Raw genomic sequence first — 21192 nt, forward strand, 5'->3', positions numbered from 1 at the left:
GGGTTTGCTTCATTTTGCAAAAGTTTCTTAGGAGGGGACTTTCACACTTGCTGGTTCTACAGTGTTTGAGTTTGGTGAACTCAGTTGTTATATTCTGGAAGAGGACAAGGATCACCGTGCCTTGCTGAGTGCCTGCAACCTTAATTCAACATGAATGAAATTGTTATGGTGCTAATTATAATATGCATAATATAGAAGCTAGTTTATAGGGGCTAGTCTCTGCTCCTTGCTGGTGCAGGGAAAGAAGTGTGCATGTCTGTGTGTGCCTCCTTGCTTCTTTAGCTTAAACCTCCATGTCATCCACAGAGAAATCTTTTTTTTTTTGATGGGAGATTTAAATTTGAGCTATATTATGGGCTGGAGATATAAGTTAAACTCAGGCTGGATCCTGATCACTTTGTGGTGGGGATATAAGCAAAATCACTCAGATACTGATGATTCCCCCAGAAGGAAGTACAATTGTTGCAGTTCAGGGAAGAGCCCTAGCACACTGCAGCACAAAACCCCATGTGCTAATGTGTCCAGAAACACAGGAGAGGGCAGAGAGAGCGTGAGGATACAGAAATACAGGGAGAATTGGCTGTGGGGATGCTTACAATTGGGCTAAATTAACGTCAGTGTTCAGGTCCAAGTTTATTTAGTGAGTTTAGTAAATGACCCAATCTGCTTTGCCTACCATAAAAGAAATCCTGAGAAAACCAGGGAATTCAGCTGCGATGCTTTTTTGAAAAAAAATTATTGTGCTGACTTATATTTTCTGTAATGACTGGGTAGAAGGAGAGACGATATGGTTTTAGTTAAATGTTACATTTCAATACATATTCAATTGTCTTGTTCCTGGAAGTTTCATTTGCTTGTCAGCAAGATGGTACACACTTCAATAAAAACTACATAGTGTCTATGAACGTACAAATATTCACCAATGTAGTCCCTTCCTCAAGGGCAGGAATGGCCAACTTATAGCACAAATGCTATGAGTGGTACAGGCAGCCTGCATGTGGCGGATGGAGAGGTAGCACAGCAGCAGATAGGGCAGGAAGTAGAAAGCAGAGCAGGAGATCAGGTAGGAAGCACAGGGCAGGTGGGAAGCAAACAGAGAGCAGAAAGCAGAGTAGCAGATTGGGCAGAGGAAGGGGATTAGAGTGGCACTCAGGGAAGGTATAGGACTAATTTCTAGTATGCTTGCCAAAAAAGGTTGGCCCCCACTGCTTTCACGCAGGGGTTTTGGAAAGCTGTGCTGAGAAACAATTCCAGGCATGAAGCCAAATCTAAGGAGCTGATGTGATGGTTGGTTTTGGAGGAGGAGAGAGGCAGAAGACATGGCAGCGACTTGTTCTATTATATTTTCTATACCTCATCTTGTGTGTCATTATTTTTACACTGCCACACTGGAAATATTAACATGGAGATTCTGCCTATTCTCCACCTAAAATCACAATCAATCCTCTGTTTATTGACAATGCTGTTAGTTGCCGTGGAGAGTGTTATAAAACAGGAGGGAAAACACTATGCTGTGAGGTAGAAAATAATGACAAGGAACAGATGAGTATTTAAAAAAACAAAAGATCCTGTTTTCATGTAGTGTCCCTAGCAATAAGAATGATGGGGTGGGGGGAGAAACATTCAGGAAACATGAAACTGTCACTGGGCTCAACTCTGAGTCAGTTTGGTAGTTGAAGGTATCACTATACTCCACCAATTAAGTCCAAGTAAAGTGAAGCGTGGGCAGAAGGAGCTGGTGTTGGCGGCTGAAGCACGCTATAATAGGACAAATAGCTGGCCAAGGGGGAAAACAGTTAGCTGGGGGTCCATGATTTGCTCCTTATGTCCGGCTCCTTGAACAGCAAGCTACATGTTGTCTTTACTGTTCAACTCGAGCTAGGTTGCAGTCCAGATAACAATAACACATTGTCTTCAATGCGTCACAAATGTGGTACTTAGTAGCCAGATTCTCAGCTGATGAAAAGTAACCTAAGTGCTCTTCACTATCCAGATGTATATTAGCTGGAGTGGGATATGCCCCAAGTCTACAAAATAAACAAAATTGCAAAACTCCTGCAACTTCAGGAAAGTGCACTTAATAACTTACATTTGACAAGGGACAATAGGAAATGAAAAGAGGGATGGGAGAGAGTGACTGATGCACTAGAAATGGTTCATGAGCTGCAGCCACAGTTCTGGCGTGTGATACATCTTGTTTCTTCTGCTTGTTCATTGGGGTTTCTATTTTTACTTCCCTGATGGTGTGTTTTTCTATAGAAATGATCACCAATTTTTTGAGATTGTCACAGAACGTGTGGCAGGAGGATAGCAAGAAGGCTTGTGACAGAAGCACTGAGAAGACCAGACACGACGTATACATTTAAAACTAATACTATTCCCCCGATTCCTATAATGGCCCTTGTTACAAAACAGTTTCTACAATTCATGTGGCTTCTGGGGTGCTGAGCGTTCTCAACGGCTATTGCTTTAGTGGCAGCACCCTTCAATAGCAGTGGACTGAAATAGCACCCTTGAGGACTAGATGTGCCGGGCAATATGAACCAGTCAGAATACCGGCTATGTCAAAATAAAATGTCCATTATTTAATGCAAACTTGATGTAATAGAATCTGGCGAATAATTTCACTGACATGAGTAAAGCAAGTTTTGTAGGACTTGGTCCATTATCTACTCTTTGGCTAGATAGAGACATTCAAAAAGCCCAAGGTGAAATCAAACTAAGTTACTCACTTTTCTGTAAGCGGTATAGTTTAGATTGGTAGCAAACAGAACACAGAGTTGCCCTTCAGTGGGTGTGGGGGAGGGCAATCTTAGACCAGGTTCTGCCATTTTTAAACTGGTTTATGCATGCTGAAATTCTGTTCTGTTATGGGTGTGACCAGTTTCCAATTGCTTATACCGATAAAGATATATGTCTGTGCCTGCATCAGACCCAAAAACTTACTCTAACCTAAATTCAAAATCACCGTAGAGTTAATGTAGCTACAGAAGCCTAATTTGCGTAAAATGAATTTTTCCAGCCTGGAAAAAACTTACACCACTCTCCAGTTCTCCTGTGCAATATGCAGTTTCATTTCTACCTGGAAGAAATTTTACAACCTTTGTGTTCTCCTTTGCCTGAGGAAGGGCACATGTCCTTGAAAGCTTGCAAATCTTTTTTTTTTTTTTTTTGCGCAACTATCTAGTTGGTTTAATAAAAGATATTGCCTCTACCATACTAACAGCTTTGGGTTTTTAGACCAACACAGCTACAGCCTTGATCCTTGAAACATGGAAGATATAGTAATTAGCCATTTCAAAATGAAAACATCATAATTCTACAAGAAGGAAGCAAAATTCAACACCCCGAGACCTGGAAGATAACACCCCTGCTTCAGCCTTTTGTTTCAAGGCAAATTTTCATGCCCACAGAGCAGCCTCAACACAACAGAACTTCCTTGAAATATGGAACAGCTTAACAAGAAAGAAGCATAGTTCAATACCCTGCTTGCCATCAGATACCTTTGAGGTAAATAGACTGATCCAACTTTTATCTGAGCCTAATTTGTATAAAATGAACTTTTCCAGCCAGGAGAACTCACACCACCCTCCAGCTTTTCTGTGCAATAGGAAATTTCATTTCTACCTGGGAGAAATTTTATAATCTTTGCATTTTCCTTTGCCTGAGGAAGGGTACGCGAGTGTGAAAGCTTGTAAATAAAAAAAAAAATTCTTGCAACTATCTAGTTGGTCTTATAAAAGGTATTGCCTCTACCACACTGGCTGCTTTTACAGAAGCATGCTCAATTCTATTCTTACTTACTGAACAAAAATAGCTCTTAAATTCTTACTTCAAAATCTTACTTATTGATACTGATACAAGAGGCAGAAGAAAAACAGTTCGTTTGTAGATCCTAAATTGAGTTTGCATGACAGAGTTAGAAAAATAAATTCAGCAAGCAATTTTCATGTGAAATAAATGATAAAAAAATAAAAGGGCACGTCCTTTTTGTAGTCATTTTCCTGACTAAGCTGCACTTCAAAACAAGAGTAAAGTGTGATGAAAAATACATGCGATATGTGTATACAGTGTTTGTTAACCAATGTAAATATGTCCCCAAGAATTTGGATTCACTTAATTATAAAGCAAATTTCAATTTCTTCAGTTTCTTTGAGTTCAGCCTCAGAAAACATTCAGTAATATTTTTTTGTCTTGGAATTATGCCTACAAAATGTATATGTAAACATAGATTGACACAAAGACTGATGGACTATTTATATTAGAGCTTGGATCATTCTGGAAAACATTTTGAAATGTTTGGACAGAAAAGAAAAGCACTTCTGAATTCACTGATTTCCAAGGTGGGTTTTTGCATGTATGTTTGCATGCTGATAAGTCTGCTGTCTCTGTGGGTCAATGTCTAAGTTCTAAGGTGTATAAGAACCTGGAATCACTTTGCCCATCTGGAGCGCAGTATAGACTCCACTGACTGGTAGTCTGCTCCAAGCTCCAAACCCTTTTGTTGTAGTTGACAGTCATCTAACAGGCTTTGAGGAACCAAAATTTCATCCTGATATTAATCCATGCATATAATAAGCATCTAGCTACATCAGCATATTCACCTTTATCAGTCAGCAAACAGCTGCAGTATCCATTAACATCAGTCCCTGATAGAAACCATTTATGTTTTTAAGAGTTATAATCAAGCTGCTTAAGGACCTGAACCTGCAATATAATGAACATCCTAACTTCCTCTTGAACCTGATGGCAGCTAAAGACATTCAGGTCATCAAAGAGGTATTCAGGATTAGGGAATTTCAAAACCTCTGCTTAAATTCAGTGGGTATTTTAGGTGAATAATGGAAGCGGAGTCAGTCCTCCTATGCGTAAGGCATGACATCAGACTGAATGGGGCTATTATGTAGTTTGCACGTAGACATAGAAGCCAGGTATAGACAATAAACTTTTATTGGTAGAAATGATCAGAAACCTTTAACACAACAAAAGCTCAGCACACATATACTGGTTTAAAAATGGCAGAGCCTGGTCTAAGATTTGTACCCCCACACACACCCACCAAGGCTAGGGTCAGACATTCAAAAAACCTAAATTGATTCAATCTTTGCAAGTTAGTCCAACCTGGCTAGCTAAACAAGTTTGTAACCACACACAGACATCCCCTCTGGACTGAAAAAAAAATGCAGGCACATGCCTGCAGTGCATCAGGCTAGAAGCCGGGAGGGTGCTAGAGCAGCCCTCCTTTCTCTTCTTCAGTGCTGACCTGAGAGGGGTATCACCAGGCCCCGGAAGGGGTATAATCTCTGTCCCTAGCCTAAAGGGTGAATGTGAGTTCTGTCCACCAGTGATCTAAACTACACGGCTTACAGAAAACTTCATGACAGATTGATTTCCACTTTGGGCTTTTTAAATGCCTGTACCTAGCTTTAGAAACAGATCCAAAGCCCACGGAGCTTTAATTACTGTGTAAAAGTCCTGGTCCATGAATAATTATTTTTTAAAAAGATGGAACCTGCAGAAAGCAGCAAGAGGTTAATATGCTAAAGCTGATTTGATCAACACTAAAAACCTGAAAAATAAATGAAAATTATTTCAATTCTGAGCTGAGATCTTGTATCACCTTTCACATCCAAAAGCAATTTTTATATTGTTTAATAGTTCCTGAAAAGACGACTTAGCATGGAAACATCGATACACCTTTATATCAAGAGTAGTATGTTGTTCAACTGAAAAAAGAAGTCCAAGATGAAAGTGACTTCTCATTTTATCTGTAGTGTTTCAAAATATGTTTTCAATTACACTAACCATGGACTTAATTATCTACGGCTGCAAATCACTCATCCGTTCACAGTTCATTCGTGATATCAAGATGACACTTTGTCAGTGTGACATTTGGCTGCAATTACTAAATTATTTTGTCATTATGAAACTTCTCAATAATGTTAATGTCTAGTGGCCAGATCCTGATAACTTTGCTCTCATGAGCAGTTATACCAACACCAGTATTTGTTTCCCTTTTCTAGCTAGACAGGTTTCACATAGTTGCCCTACACTGTTATAGAATAGGTGTATATAATTTAACAGCTCTGATACAAACCCAATCTGATTCTATACTTTTTCTAAAAATACATCAATTAATTATAAGAGACATTTCTCAATATGATTTTTGAACTTTCTAAAGGGACTACTATATTTAAATTAATTGTTTTTCTTCATTACATTCTATAGGAATTTCCCTCTTTAAGGCAGGTTGCTTTTGAAGATATTACCAGGGACAAGTCTTTGGATTTATGCTAGTGTAAGGTCTGCAAATGTGAGTAGTTTTTACACATAAGGTTATACAGGGATAGGAATGTCTCATTAGGGTTGTCCCAATTATAATTTTTCCCCTTTGCTGACTGAATTAGAAAAATGGGGGAAAATATTCTGGAGTAAGATGTAACTTTTTATTTTCAATTTTCCAGAAAAATTAAACAACTGCTAATTTTATTGTGGATTGACTGAAATATTTATTTTTAACACTTTTATTTTTACTTAAAAAATTAAATTTTTTAGGGAAAAAAAGGTTTAAAATGATGTTTGAAATGAAATAAAAAGCAATGTTTTTCTTTGCAAACATCTAAATGAATGCAAATCTTAATTGACCCTCTCCACCTCTTTCCCTCCCGCATGCACACACACATACACACACACACTTTTTCTGGCCAATTTCATACCAAATTGGGCAGATACTTTCAGTCAATTCCACACTCCATTTTTCTGCCAAAAAAATAAAAAAAAATCTCTGAAATATTCCTACTCGCATGACCACAAAACTTTAGTCTGACTGTTGATCACAATTGTCTAAAATGGCAATCAGAGAAATCTCATGCCTTTTGTACTTCTATAGCTTACTTTTGCTATTGAACAGAACAGGAGAGAGGAGCCCTGCTACAGAATGCATTGTTTTACCTCTGATTGATGTCCAGCTCTGATAAAAGTGCAGAGGGGATCAAAAGCCCCTGTACCACAAGCCAGCAGGTGTGTCCTGTTGTAGCGGTGAAGGACCCGGATGTAATTTGCACATTCATTCTAATTTAAAGAAAAAGAAAGATTAAAAAAAATGTAATATTCATGAACTTTTAAAAACCACCCCACTTCCTGTGACAACAGTAGTCTGTGCAACGAGAAATTTTGTATTTCCCTAAGGCCCTCAGTAGACCTTATATTTAAGATATGATTAACCTGTTAATCATGTCTTAAACAGTAACACAGCCACATGTTAATTAATGGTGCCACAAAACGCAGAATCAGCCACAAAATTATTCCACAAAATTTGTGGAAAATTTTGGAGTCTGGTTTCCATGGCAACTTAAAATGAACATGTGGCAGGGTCCCCCACAATGAAATTTGAGGAGGGGGCTTGGTTGCAGCTTCCCCAGCCCTGGAAGCATACCAGCATCTCCAGTTGGCTGCAGACTCCAGTACAATCCCAAGGCTGGAACTGACAATCAGTTGATTGTCAGTCCCAGCCCTGAGTCTGCAACATTTCAGCAGGAACCATGCTTTCGACTTGCAGTTGTTGGGATCAGGGAACAGATCAAGGCTGCAGACAGAGGCTTGTGTGATGTTTCTATGTCCCTCCACCAGAGCACTGTGATTGGAAGGGGACTGAGGGAAAGATCACAGTCACTGGCCTGCTACAGATGTCAGTCTTTCCCTCCCTACTCCCCCTCTCTCTTCTCAGTTTCTGTTCCCCTGAAAGACTGCCTTCCAAATCTCTGAATCTTTTCACAACTGATTTGGAGGCTCCAAACTGATTCAGAGTTTTTCTTGTCCTGATTCGATTCAGATTCAGTGATTCGGCCTGCAAAGCGGGTCAAATCTTCTCTGAATCGAATTATGGACCAAAGCTTCACACACCCCTACTAAGCATCTTTCCCAACGTCAGCAACAAATGAAAGAAGGGTCTTAAAGAGAAGGGTCTTTACTACTTAGTTGGGCTTCATTCCCTGTGGGTTTCATCCCCTGTGCTCCAAAGAAGCCATAGTTTTTTGGAAGAAATAAATAAGTAATCATATAATAAAAGAATGCATCATAAGGCATACACATGAAGGGGCCATATTAAGTTGAAAAAAACCCCATAATTTTATGACACGAGCAATACAACTTATTGAACAATTAAAAAAAAACAACAACAAAAACAAAACCCCCGCATGTAGTAGATAACCAGCAGCAGAAATGTCAGCTCAAATGGTAATATTTTAACATAGTTATAAAGGACTGAAAATATGATCTTATCGAAAGTATCATAAAACCAGGCAGTACAATTGGGACATCCAATAATATTATATATACACATATGGAAAGAGAGAAAAGTATATGTTAATACAGGCATTAACAGACTATCTCCTCAGAATGCAAAACAATTATATACCAAAGTTACCTTGTGCAGCTCTGAATCTCTGGATTTTTTTTCCATCTGAAACTCTTACAGTACTAAGGTGCTACAGTCATTTGTTACTGAATATTTTTCTTATCTCTAACTGATGTTCAGCTCCGATAAAAGCTCAGAAGAAATCAAGATCCCCAATATCACAAGCCAACAGGTGTAGTTTTTTGGCACAAAATGATCAGAGCAACAGAGGTGCATTTTGGTTTGAGTGAGACTGGTGTATATTTAAGGTGGTGCACATGCTGTTGAAATTAAGATCCCTAATTCAATTGTCCTATTTAGTCTGCTACAAGCTTTCTAAAACAGTGTTTATGACTATATTCTTTAAAGTTTTACTGCTACAAGATGAACTGATAACCTTTTAAGAGCTTGTAGAAGTGGCCTGTTGTGTTACAAAATACGAGGTAACCGAGAAACATGAAACATGTAAATGTTAAGTTAAAATTAAGATCCTTAAATTTAATTTTTAGGTTTTTTCTGTATACCGCTTGATGTCAGTTTTACATAGTGCAACTGACTTTGTACAGTGCAATGTGTGATGAACAACAGAGGAGGAAGTTAGGAGAAAATAAATGTATTTTTCCTAAGATTTTATGAATGGATTTCTGTTGCGGCAAATAGTGTTAGAAAACAAACAAGCAAGCAAGCAAACAAACAAAATTTTTCAAGAAGAATGAATTAAAGGAGGCCAAAATAAGTAACAGAAGTAATGCAGCTGCTTAAGTAGTTTTAAAAACAAAAGGAATAAAAATAGAGTATCTTGATACTCTCTGTTTTAATTTAGATTATTTTATTATATCAGTATGATGAAAAATGAACAGAAAGTATAGAGTGATTAAAAATAGTTAGATTTCTCTGTGACTACTAGCATTTCCCATCCTCATGCTCCAGAACATAATCTGAAGTTTAGGTAGGCCCCATCTACATGCTGCACCTAAGATGTTACTAACCAATTAATCATGTCTTAAATTGTCACTCAGCCACATGTTCAATAGATTAATGACATGATAAATGGAAGAATAATCCACAAAGTTATTGCACAAAATATGTGAATACCTTTGTGGCTCATTATGATCATGCCATTAACTGAATGTGCGACCAGGAGCCCCTATGGCTAGGAGCCCTGTCAGCTGATTGTGCCTCCCAGCCAGGGGCCCATGTGCACCTCAGTGCCTGGGAGCTCACAAATGACAGGGCGCCCAGCTGCAGGGGCATCCCAGGCACCCCCATGACTAGGTGAAAACAGCTGATATGGGCTTCCGGCTGCCAGGCAACCCCACCACTGCGAGCTCGTTTCACTGATGGATGGGGGTAGTCCAGGCCTTCCCATGGTTCAGAGACTGCATGTTAGCTGTGCCCCAGGCCTACCAGATGTGTGGTCTTCTGGGGAGCCTCTTTTCTACTTTACTACACAGGAGTTTATTACTCACGAATCCCAGGCTCGCCCTGCATTGGCAACGAGGCGTTATGGGTTCTAATTCATAATCCCACAGTACTGACTCCCGCCATGCATGTGTGACATGACAGGAAGTGCAACTGTGTGGATTATACATCAGATCTGCTTGTGCCTTTATCTGCATGTCTAGAGGGGCCTTTATTCCATGCTTTCATGGTATTGCCTTCTTCTTAATGGGCCACAAACACCTCAAGAAAGTACATTCCCCTCTAATTTCCTAATTTCAGTTTCTAGACTAATTTCAAAAGCACAGATACATGGAAATCATGTAAAAGGAGCACAGAAGCAATTATCAGATATCTAGGAAACTTCAGAATTATTGGATTCAGCCTCACTCGGACCACAGATGAAAGTGTCTGGGTTTTTTTATTTTTTTCAACAGGATTCACACATTTTCTTGATGTCATCAAGTAGCATGTTGCTTATGTCAGTGCTTGCGCTATGGTCTTTACAGCTTCCTAAGTTTCACTGGCAATATGCATTGTGGCTGTATTTATGGTCGCCTGTTTGCTGTTTTCTCTAAAAGAACAAGTCCCTTTCTGTCCCATGTCCTAATTTAGTAGCGTAAGAGTGATGTAGCTGTGAAGGTTCTGAAAGTATGTAAGGGGCAAGGATTCCTTACAGTGGCTTTTATTTTACCAACTATGTAGTTGGAACAGAATTAGACAAGCTTTCAAATGCAAGACATTCTTCACCACATCTGATCAGAATGAGTTGGGCACAGCATAGCAAGGATCAGAAAGGCCTGCTGCTGGTAGGTAAGATATAAAAGAGTAACATAATATATAAGTATAGGCTAAAGGCAGAGCCTACTTTCTACAGCCGAGTAATTTTTTTTTTAGTACTACTTAATAGAGCTGGATTTTGAATACTCTGAAGTTGACAGATGCCTGAATCCAAGGCCAAGTACAGATGCTATGTTTCTATCTGGAGAATCACTGTTCCCCTGGTAAAAACTATGAGCATACAAGCGTTCAATACATTTCCCAGGGGACGCAAGCCCTGGAGGGTCTGGTTCACACCTGGAGGACCTCCCCTGCAAGACAGTCTTTCACAAGAATGAATGCCTGTACAATCCCCTAGTCTGGGAAGGGAGTTTAGTAGCAGGATAATGCTCCATGTGCTTCCCCAGACCAGGGAAATTTCCACTGCTAGAAATAAATGCCTGTTCAAGCTAAATTTCTGTTTTGGCTGCATGTCTAATTAGATGCAACTGATTTGTAATTAATGATACTTACAGTATCCCTTCCTTTAATTATGCATTCTTCTGCCTGCAGGGGTGTACTAGGCCAGTGTATCTAGAAGAAAAAAAAAAGAGAAGAGATTATTTAATATAATATCATAGCAGACAGGTAAATTAGCTTTTCTTCTTTGTTTGTGAAAAATATTCTTTATACAATTTTCACTGATACTTTCTAAGCGGCAGTCCTCTGCAATATTTTATATTGCATCAATTGCCAGTTATGAAGTTATTAAGCCAAGTTGTCCAATTTTGTGCCCAGTTTTTGACTGTGGAGGTTCATTATTCAAATCTAAAGTGAGGCACATTTTTCCTTACTTTGCACCCATTAAACTTGATATCAACCTTCTAAGTTGAAAAGCAGCCCACATACTGGACCATTTTTGTATTTATTCAAGAACTGTTCCAACTTTATATCCAATGACTTTGGATAGCAATTAGCTGATGGCTATCAACTACATTTGCTATTTTAAATTATCTGTTTCCTATCAATATTTAAGACATAATATGCTTTCATTGACGTAAATGAAGTTTAGCCAATAAGTTCATGAGAGCAATATGGTTAATTATTATAAGAAAGACCAAATGGGACAAACTGTTTTTCAGTTACCTGAGGTACAGAATCTTACGTTTCACTTCAGTTGCATGGTTTGAATGGGTGAAAACTATGTAAAACAATGATCTGAACAGACTAGAATGATGATTTCATTTCTCTAAACTTTAATAAGTTAAAACAAAAATGTCTCTATTTTGATTATATCATTTTCAACAAAAAGAAAAGAAAATTTGTGCTTGGACATTAACAGATAATATCAAAGAATATTATAGCAAGTGTATGCCAACATGAAGCTAGTCTATCACATGTCATTTTATCTGAAAAATAGTTTTAAAATAAAATTCTTTTTCTGTTTAGTTTCATTTAATCTAGTTTCATTAATTTTAAAAAATCATACTAATTATAAACCATCCAAGGTATGGGGAAAATTTAGAAATCCTGGATATCAATCATAGTGCACTTCAATGCAAGAGTCCCAAAATATGTGGTATGTAAAAGCTTTATAGCTTAAAGAAGCTCTTGTACTTTATAGATGCATTCTTGAGACCGCCCTTTTTATTCAAAAAGAGAGGCCTGATCTATGAGATTGAACTCATCATGTCTGAGAATAAATTCATATGGATGCACCACATTAGATTTTCTCCCCATTTTACCAGTCAAAATTAATTTTAACATGTTTGCTACATCTAGCAACAAGATGAAGAATACGTACAGGGACCAGGTTATCTTACCTTATTCTTCAGACAAACTCATCTACCTCATTGTTTCTAATGTTAATATCCACGCAAAGTTTTCTTAGTGGAGAAGCCATTTTGCACAGGTTGACCTATTTGTCATTTATTTGCATAGAAAGTGATAGCAAATATGAAAATATGTAGTATTTCTACAATATACATCCACTATTTTTAATTATCTAGATTTAATTATTGATTTTTCTTTAGTAGTGATAATATAGATTTTGTTTGCATTACATGCAGAGCCAGATTCTAATTGGTTGTAAATGGTAGCCTTTAACCTAGCACATGTTATTTTTCTTGATGTTTATAGAGTTACTTATGATGACAACAGCCTTTATTTTGCCAGGATTACAGTCTCGTGGCATGATGGCAATGATTATAGTTGAGAGGTTTCTTCAGTGCATGTGAGCTAGAATAACATTAACTATACAACACATTTTATTGGTCTTCATGCCTGACCTAAAGTTTGAACAGAATTACTCAATAACTATCATCTTTATGAGTCGTCATCTGATACATATTTTTTTAATTTAATCTGTTGTGATGCTTTTCATCTAGCACATCCTTATTTTCACAGGTCACATGAATCTTGCTGCTAGCACTGAGCTGGAAAGGTAGGGAAAGGCTAAATTAAAATATTCTTTTCATAGTAATAAACACTTCGGATTATAAGGCTACACTGATGACAACCACTCTTAGTAAATTCAGATAGAGGAAATGTTTTAATTAGATCTGGAATCATACTTAATATCTCAAAACAGCTTCCCCATTGATTCAGTAACCCCAAAATGAAAGATGACTTATCTAATGAAGGGTGGTATGAGCTTTAGATGTAGAGAGTTTAGGACCAGAGGGACTATTAGATCATCTAGTCTGATCTCCTGAATTTGACAGAACATTTGTATTTCACCCAATTAATCCTTGTATGGGGCCCAATAAGTTGTGCTGGACTAAAACATAATGTTTGTTTTATTAAAACTTATTTTCCTGAAGAGCACCCAGTCCTTCATTGGAAGATACCAAGAGATGGAGAATCCAGTACTTCCTTTATCAGGTTGTTCTAATACTTCATTGTGCCTTATTTCATCTTTTCCTAGAGGCCTCTCTGCAAAGATGAAATGTGTGCATAGAGGTGTCTCTCAAAAAGGAATGGGATGTAAAGGGAGGCACTGTTCAAAAATGAGGTTCTGGTCACTCACCCTCCCTCAGAAGTACAAGGGGGCAGAGCTACAGGCTTCTTTTCCTAGGAACTCCTGAATCATTACAGGGCTTGTAGACTTTGGTGAAACCCTAAAATATGTAGAACCAGCTGCAAAAAAAGCAGTACCAAGACAACTAAGACATTTATAAATAGCTATTAGCTTTTGTTCCTGATGCTGCTCCTGCATTTTGAATCAAAAGGGTATTGGCTAAAATATATAAACAGCACAGGGACTGGGGCAAGGACCCAAACCTTCATGCTTCCCAGGCCTGTGCCATCCTCAGTGAGCCACAGCATAACGGTCTTTGACTGGTCTCCTATTCCTGTGACTCTTGGCTTTTTAGTAGCCCAGCAAGAACCAAAGTGGTAGACAGTGTTCTCAGCCCTTCCTAACCCATGGTCTGGTAGTTTGGTCATGTTGCTGGAAGAGGGAGATGCAACTTTATAATTCTTCTGGCTGAGGAGGGTCTAGAACAGTGGTCTTCAACCTTTTTAAGTAGCAGATAACCTTTGAGATTTAAATGCAAAACAAGATCTACCATGCACTGCTGCCACCCCCCACTTCCCACCCCCTAGCAGGTAAGCGTGTGGGTTGGGAAGTGTGTGGGGGGAGATCAAGGCAGAGGGAGAAACAAATATTTGGGGGTGCACCTCCGCAGCAGGTAAGTCCTACCCCGCTGGGGTCCCACTCAACTTACCCCTGCTCCTGCCTCTATGGCACTGTCCTTCATTGTGGGGGCCTTGATCTAGCCCCACTCCTTCCCTCCCCCACAGACTGACCTGATGGGCTGGGGTGCATGCACATGGACACTCAGCCCCCCCCCAGCCTTGCATCGACTCTAAGAGGCTCCAAGATCTATCAGTGGTTCAGATCCATTGGTTGGTTACCACTGGTCTAGAACTTGGGTTCCCAACTCTTTGGATAAGCACACTAGTCATTAGGCTATTGGGGCAAAGGATGCCTCAGCTGCCTCTTCCTTGGTCAGAATGCTCCTAATCATGACTTTTCTATGGCTAAAAATTTGCTATTTGCACAGAATTTAGACAGTCCTGGGTGGATTAGAACTGCAACAGAATATAAGTGGAGGTAGATGACCACTTTGGAACATGCTCGGAAGGTCAGAATGGAGACATGTAAGGAACCTAGGTATTTTAACAGCTTGATGACTGTTGCACAGAATGTATTAGGATTGCCTCAGTGATTTAGATGCCTAAGACTTAAGTGCCTCTGAGGTGGATTAGGTTGTGGTTGTATATGACTTGGCCACGGTTGCACAACAAGTCTGTGGCACAGCTCAGGTTGAACCAAGACCTCCTGAAGTCTCAATCCTGTACCTGAAACATAAGACTAATCTTTCTTCCTAAGACCTTGGGCTGTTTTTAACTGCACCCGTTATAATGGTACAAAAGATGCACAAGATAACAAATGCATGCATTTTTGATGGTTAGAAATCAAAATACATAAATAATAATATATATAGGAAGACTGTAAGCTACAGGGCAGAATGCTTGATATTTGACTTGTTGAGAAAACTCAACTTTGTGGAACAAAAACAGTTTCTAAATGTAGATTTTATAGAACGTGTTCCTCAAATTTACCACTGATTAAGTTATTTTACATATGTTGGATTACTTTGGCAGTCAACAAGACTCATAAAACAAAATGTGCTTTACATCCATCCAGTATTTTATTGCTTTTCTCTGAGGGATTCCTAATATGTGCATCAGAGTTGAATATTTTAAAGAATTATTGGTTTGTTTTATGATGTATTTCTGATGTGGAACAGTTTTTGTTTTGTTTTTTAAAATGTCTGATGTTAATCCCCACATCTCAATTTCATGGCCAAACTTAATAAAAATCCTGTTCATATTCCACACTGTGAAGACTTGGACAACACTGCAGCACCACTCAGAAGTGGTTGTTCAAGGCACCAAAGATTGACAGATATTTATGAAACCTGGCCCATAATTACCAACTTCATAAAAAAAAATCTCTGCTGCTTCTGGTGACTTGTCCTGGTTACCAGAGGCAGGCACAGAATACACCTCCTCAGGCTGGGAGAGATCATTCTTTTCTTCTGGATTTATAATTAAGGTCTTCTATTATTATATAAAAGATTTCAACCTGAAAAGTTGAAGTAAAAGCTAAATAGATCATTAATATATCCTTGGTTAAAGTTTGCTGAATCCTTGGGTAGGAATAAGTGAACCATGTCACTCAGATTTCACACTAAATGTCTTATAGGGCAAGATCATACTGATACTTCTACAATTTGCTGATATGGGAAGTTGAGTGACTCACTGTGGTGTACTTCTCTCAGTTTTGTCCTATATACCTGAGTGAAAAATCCACGACCTATGTTAGGATATTTAAGAAGACTAGTGAACGAACCCATGACATTTGCATTCAAAGGAGCTCAGCTCCGGTGAGGTCATGTTTCTAAACATATGCAGTCAGACTCTATTTACTTCAGTTTCTCATCTTGTGCACCTAATTAAAAGAAGAAAAAGACCTGCTACTAATTTGTTGTATTCTGCAGGCACGTGCCAAGGCAGAGGGGAGTGTCAGCATAAATATCTTTCTTCTATTGGCAGCAGAATGAAAGCAGTAAACTTGCAAAGTATGTCCAGATGGGACAAAGACAGTTAAACAGACGTATAATGTGTTCTAGGCTATCATTTATTCTTTTACCAATTTAGTGTTACCTGAAAAATGGGTTTATTTTATGGAACCAGCTACTTCCTTACCATTTTTTTTTTAATCCCTCTCTTTTTACAGAAACAACTCCTATCAAATGGAATATGAGTTTACTCATTTCTAATAGCAGATAAATAATGAAGAGTTTATAAGGCTAAGCTGCCATGAGATGAAAAAAACAAGGGCACAGACTTAAAGTGCATCAGCTACTCCTTTTTAGCTTTTTCACTGACAGTTAGACTACCATGGGTTAGGTTTCACTTACCATGGAGTAAGAGCATGCACACAAAGTGTTAACCTGGAATAGTCGACACACCATAGGCACTGAGTTTGATTTTTGCTGGAAAGAGGGGGCCTAAGATGATGGACATATGGGAAGTTTTATGCATTTCAGGTGACAGCCCTCTTCCCAAGGGGGTCAGGGCCCTCAGGCCCCCACATACTTGGCACCTCTGCAATACACTGTAAATCCCTGCCCTTATTTACTTTGACTTATTTTACTTATTTGTGTACCCAGGCCCTGCGGCTGTATGCGTTATTGTATTCTTAGAGGTCCCAACAATTAATTTAATTTATAAACACATTCTTACATCACCTCCATGAGCACGTGAATCAGCTTCTCTTCCCCTGAGGGATAGCTGCAGCCTGGAAATCAGTTACAGATATTTCTCTAATGAGGTTTCACATATTTATTTCAAAGATATGATTTCAGTAACAGGACTGCAGAGCAGGTGAATGCAGCACAGACTGTAGTCCAACAAGCCTCTTCACATTGTCCTGTCAACTTCCTTTCAATTTAGGCAGGGGGGTCAGCAAGAAGTACAGTCTTCATGCTTGACCATACTCAGGTCTTTCTGGTTAGACAGGCAGTATTTCAAATCACCTGGGCTTTTGTTGCCACATGCAACTTTTTCCAGTAAGAACGGGATATAAATGATCACATCTCTGTTCATCCAGACCGCAGCTTTCAAATGGTAATTTTAATCACTATTTATCTGGGTTGGTTTTTAAACAGTGGGCATTTTTACAACTGCAAGCACCGCAGTGTTAGCATTTTGAAAAGCACCCGGCACTGCGACTCTTGCAGTTGTATAAGTGGCAAAATGAGTGTCAGCGCTGAGAAAATGGCAGCAGCACGCTTTTGAACTAAAACAATTTGCAGGTGTCATTTTCTGCGTGCTGGTGCACATTTCACCACTTGAACAACTGCACGTGACACAGCACAGTGTGCATCAACTTGCATGCAGAGCAGACTCGGTTAATCACATCTGGTCTGAAGTGACGGATCTCTGGCACATTGTGGGAGAAAAAAGGTATGGGTGTATAAATGCCCAGTGATTTGAAATCTAGTCAAACTAATCCAACACGTACACACATACTCTGTTCTCTCCTTCTTCTTTCCCCTTTTGCTTGTCTGGGTTTTGAGTGGGATGGTGTTGTAGGTGAGTGGGATGGGCATCAAACCCTACAGAAAAGTAGCCAAGGTTGGAGCCTGGCCATTTTGCTGGCACACTCTGGGCCAGGGCTGAGAGCCTGGCATTCTCTACTTGCTGTTTCAGTTTCTTTTGGGTTCAGCATAGCTGTGTCACTGAAACTCAGCTACATGCCTTGTTGGTAGTTTTGGCCATGCAAGCCTTGACTTGGATGATGCCATGAGTGAGTGGCAGTATCGTAGGCAATGAGGTTAATCCCAGGTGCGTTTATTGCTAGTTGAAAATTTTTCCTAGTGCAGACTGACCAGGAAACAGGGACCTGGCAGTCACTGGTCCCTGTGTCAGGGGCTGTGGTGTCTCAGCATGGTGGTATAGCTAAGACTTCATGTCCAGGCCGCAGCCATAAGCCTAAGCCCTTTTTGCTGTTTCACAGCTGTTGCATTTCAGCCCACCTGTGTAGGACTGAACCCCAGTCATAGGTTCAGCTGGAAGATTTGGGCCAGGGGGAAGCACAGGCACTTCTTGTTTTTTGTCCATGCCCAAGTGTGGGCTTCAGCAAGGTCTCTGACACTGTCTCCAACCCCATTCTCATTAAAAAACTAGGTGACTGTGGCATTGATACCTACACAGTCAGATAGATTACAAATTGGCTGAAGGGTTGTATTCAGGGGGTAGTGGTGGACGGGTCTTTTTTGACCTGGAGAGAAACGGGCAGTGGGGTCCTCCAGGGCTCAGTCCTTGGGCCCACACTGATCAATTTCTTTATCAGTGACTTGGACAACGGGGTGAAAAGCAGCCTGTTTAAATTTGCTGATGATACCAAGATTTAGGGTGAGGTGGGCACGCAAGTAGGGAAGGACAGATTACAGCAGGACCTGGACAGGTTACAGGGGTGGGCTAACAAAACAGGATGCGTTTCAATACTGACAAGTGCAGGGAGCTGCACTTGGGCAGTAGGAACCAGCAGCACACTTGCAAGCTGGGAAACTCCCTTCTTGAGAGCACAGTGCCAGAAAGAGATCTTGGAGTCATTATTGACTCCTAGATGAACATGAGCTGACAATGCGAGGTTATGGTCAATAGACATTCAAAAAGCCCACAGCAGAATTGATCTAAGTTACTCGGTTTTATGTCAGTGGCATAGTTTAGACTGATCGACTCGTATCTTTCCATCAGAAGGATGCTGGGTTTTACTTGGAGTAACAGGAGCTAAAATCCCATTCCTAAAAAGTTTCAAAAGAGAAGAGTATTTTTAACCTGACAGTGTCCTCACAAATGTAAAAAAACTTTAGTATCTTTTTTCCAGTCACCAGTCCTTCCAGGTCCCAGAGAACTATGCCATACACAACACCATGCCATACAACTTATAATATTTTATGTTACTGCACCTCTCTGTAGTTCTCGCTGACTCGGTCTAAGCTGAGGGAATACACAAGGTCTCTTCCTCCCACAAACAGTCGCTCTTGATATTCATCCAGCAGTGTTACATGAAGACCAAGATATCCAAATGGGCTATGAAAGATTGATGTCCTGTTTAAATCCCAGAGCTCTGAAATACAACCAAAGTGTGCATGATAAATACCAAACAGCTTAGTTTCATGACTTCATTTTCATGTCTTCCTAGGGAATTGAGCAAAAAAGTTTTGGTACATTAATATCATCTTAATCTTATAAGCTCCAAGTATGAAAGAGACACAGAACACCTGGGAATAATTTCCAAAACTGTTGTGCTCTCCAGAAGATCTGCATTTGGATCTTTATATTGTATTTTGGGCTCAATATATCATGAAACAAAACAAAAAAGTTATCTCAGAAAAAGGAAATGACTCTTAGGACATTAAGTATGAATGGAAAAAAGAGAATGAAGTGATGTTCTCCGTGTCTTTCATTCACTCCCACCAAACTGGAGGTCTGTTAACTGGATGACTGTACATGAGTATATGTAGCACTTTCTTTCACCTGTATTTTTTCAGATTTAGGCCCAACACTGCTCCCTTTGCATTCAGAAGAAACATTGACATTGAAATCGATGAGAGCGGTACAGATTCTGGATGGCACATGTGAAAATTTTCAGAAGTGGCTAGTGATTCTGGATATCTGTCGTAAGATGAGCTGACCTCTTCACTCAGGCTCAGCTCATTTCCTAAAGTGAAGGGAGTTAAGTCCCACAGTCATGAGGCTGAAACCTGACGACTCAAAATGAGACCCGCTAGGACAATGGGTATGGGTGACTGGTGCCACCTTAGTCAGGGAGGGGAGGCATGGCTCCCCCAGCGACCAGTCAGTGACCGGGGGATGGGGTAGGGGGGTCCCCTAAAGCCGATCATGAGACAGCCAGTCGCTGCGGCCAATGGCTGCACCCCCTGAGAGCACTGGTACAGCCCCTGATCAGTGCTCCTGCCTTCCCCCCCTGCCCATCGCCCAAGTGGTGAGCGCGGCCAGTAAGGGGGTATACCAGCACTCTCAGAGGGTGCATGTGCACTCCTATGTACCCCTTACATGTTGCTACTGACAGTGGGCAGAAAATGAACCAAAGAGCAGAGAAGCCTCTCCAACTTCTAGGTAGATAGCCAGGGATGTATAAGGCAGTAGGCAGCAAGTAAGGAAGGCTAAAAGACAGTTTGCTGGATGAAGGCCTTAACAAAAGTGAGCCAAAAAAGAAGTCTTTGGGAGCAACAGCAATAAAGAGCAGACAGAGCTCCTGCAGGAGACTGGTTTAAGGGAAATATAGTGTAAAATAGTTCTAAAAGAAGGGACTAACTTAGGAGTCCCTAAATGGGTATCCAACCCACTAGAAAAGAGGATCAAGCTAAGCAGGACCTTCCCTCATGATGAAACAGTATAGGTGCCTATGATAATGGCCTCGCTCCATAACCTGCACCTCACAGAGTTCTGCAAAAATATCATACTCCCTGTTCGGACAGCAGGGATTATTCTAGGTGGATACATTATTTAGTGTTTAGCACAGACAAGTACATGAAAGGCCCATTAGATTCCATTCCCTTCCTTCCATGAGTCACCGTCTCAGTGTGCCTCACTTTGGCTACAAGTAAAATCAGTTGATTAATATTTGGTTAGTTCACTGTAGTGCAGTAAGCTCCTTGAGATCTTTAAATAAAAATGCTATATTCCTACTACTGCAGACCCAGGATTTCACTGTTTTTTCTGGACAAAGCGACCAAACTGAATGCTGGCTTGCATCCATAGATGCTTCTCAAGCAAATCCCAGGATGTCCTTCTCCCCCTGTACTTGACTTTGGTGAGGCCGCAGCTGGAGTACTGCGTCCAGTTTTGGGCTCCACAGTTCAAAAAGGATGTGGAGAAGCTTGAGAGAGTCCAGAGAAGAGCCACGCGCATGATCAGAGGTCAGGAAAACAGATCTTACGATGACAGGCTGAGAGCCATGGGACTCTTTAGCCTGGAAAAGCGCAGGCTCA

At 40.1% G+C, this 21192-nt stretch overlaps 1 protein-coding gene across 1 annotated transcript in view; it reads right to left on the bottom strand.

Annotated features, from left to right (window-relative positions):
• The window catches only part of SEMA3E (semaphorin 3E), a 206600-nt gene that overhangs the window by 79121 nt on the left and 106287 nt on the right, over nt 1-21192 (bottom strand). Inside the window, exons 2-4 of the mRNA XM_019543650.1 lie at nt 19144-19304; nt 11129-11188; nt 6952-7071 (exon numbers count right to left, since the gene is read on the bottom strand). Of these exons, the coding sequence (XP_019399195.1) occupies nt 6952-7071; nt 11129-11188; nt 19144-19304 (341 nt within the window). The remainder of the gene's footprint in view (nt 1-6951; nt 7072-11128; nt 11189-19143; nt 19305-21192) is intronic.

The sequence above is a fragment of the Crocodylus porosus genome, unplaced genomic scaffold (assembly GCF_001723895.1).
Source record: "Crocodylus porosus isolate Cpor-Errol unplaced genomic scaffold, CroPor_comp1, whole genome shotgun sequence".
Classification (NCBI taxonomy): domain Eukaryota; kingdom Metazoa; phylum Chordata; order Crocodylia; family Crocodylidae; genus Crocodylus; species Crocodylus porosus.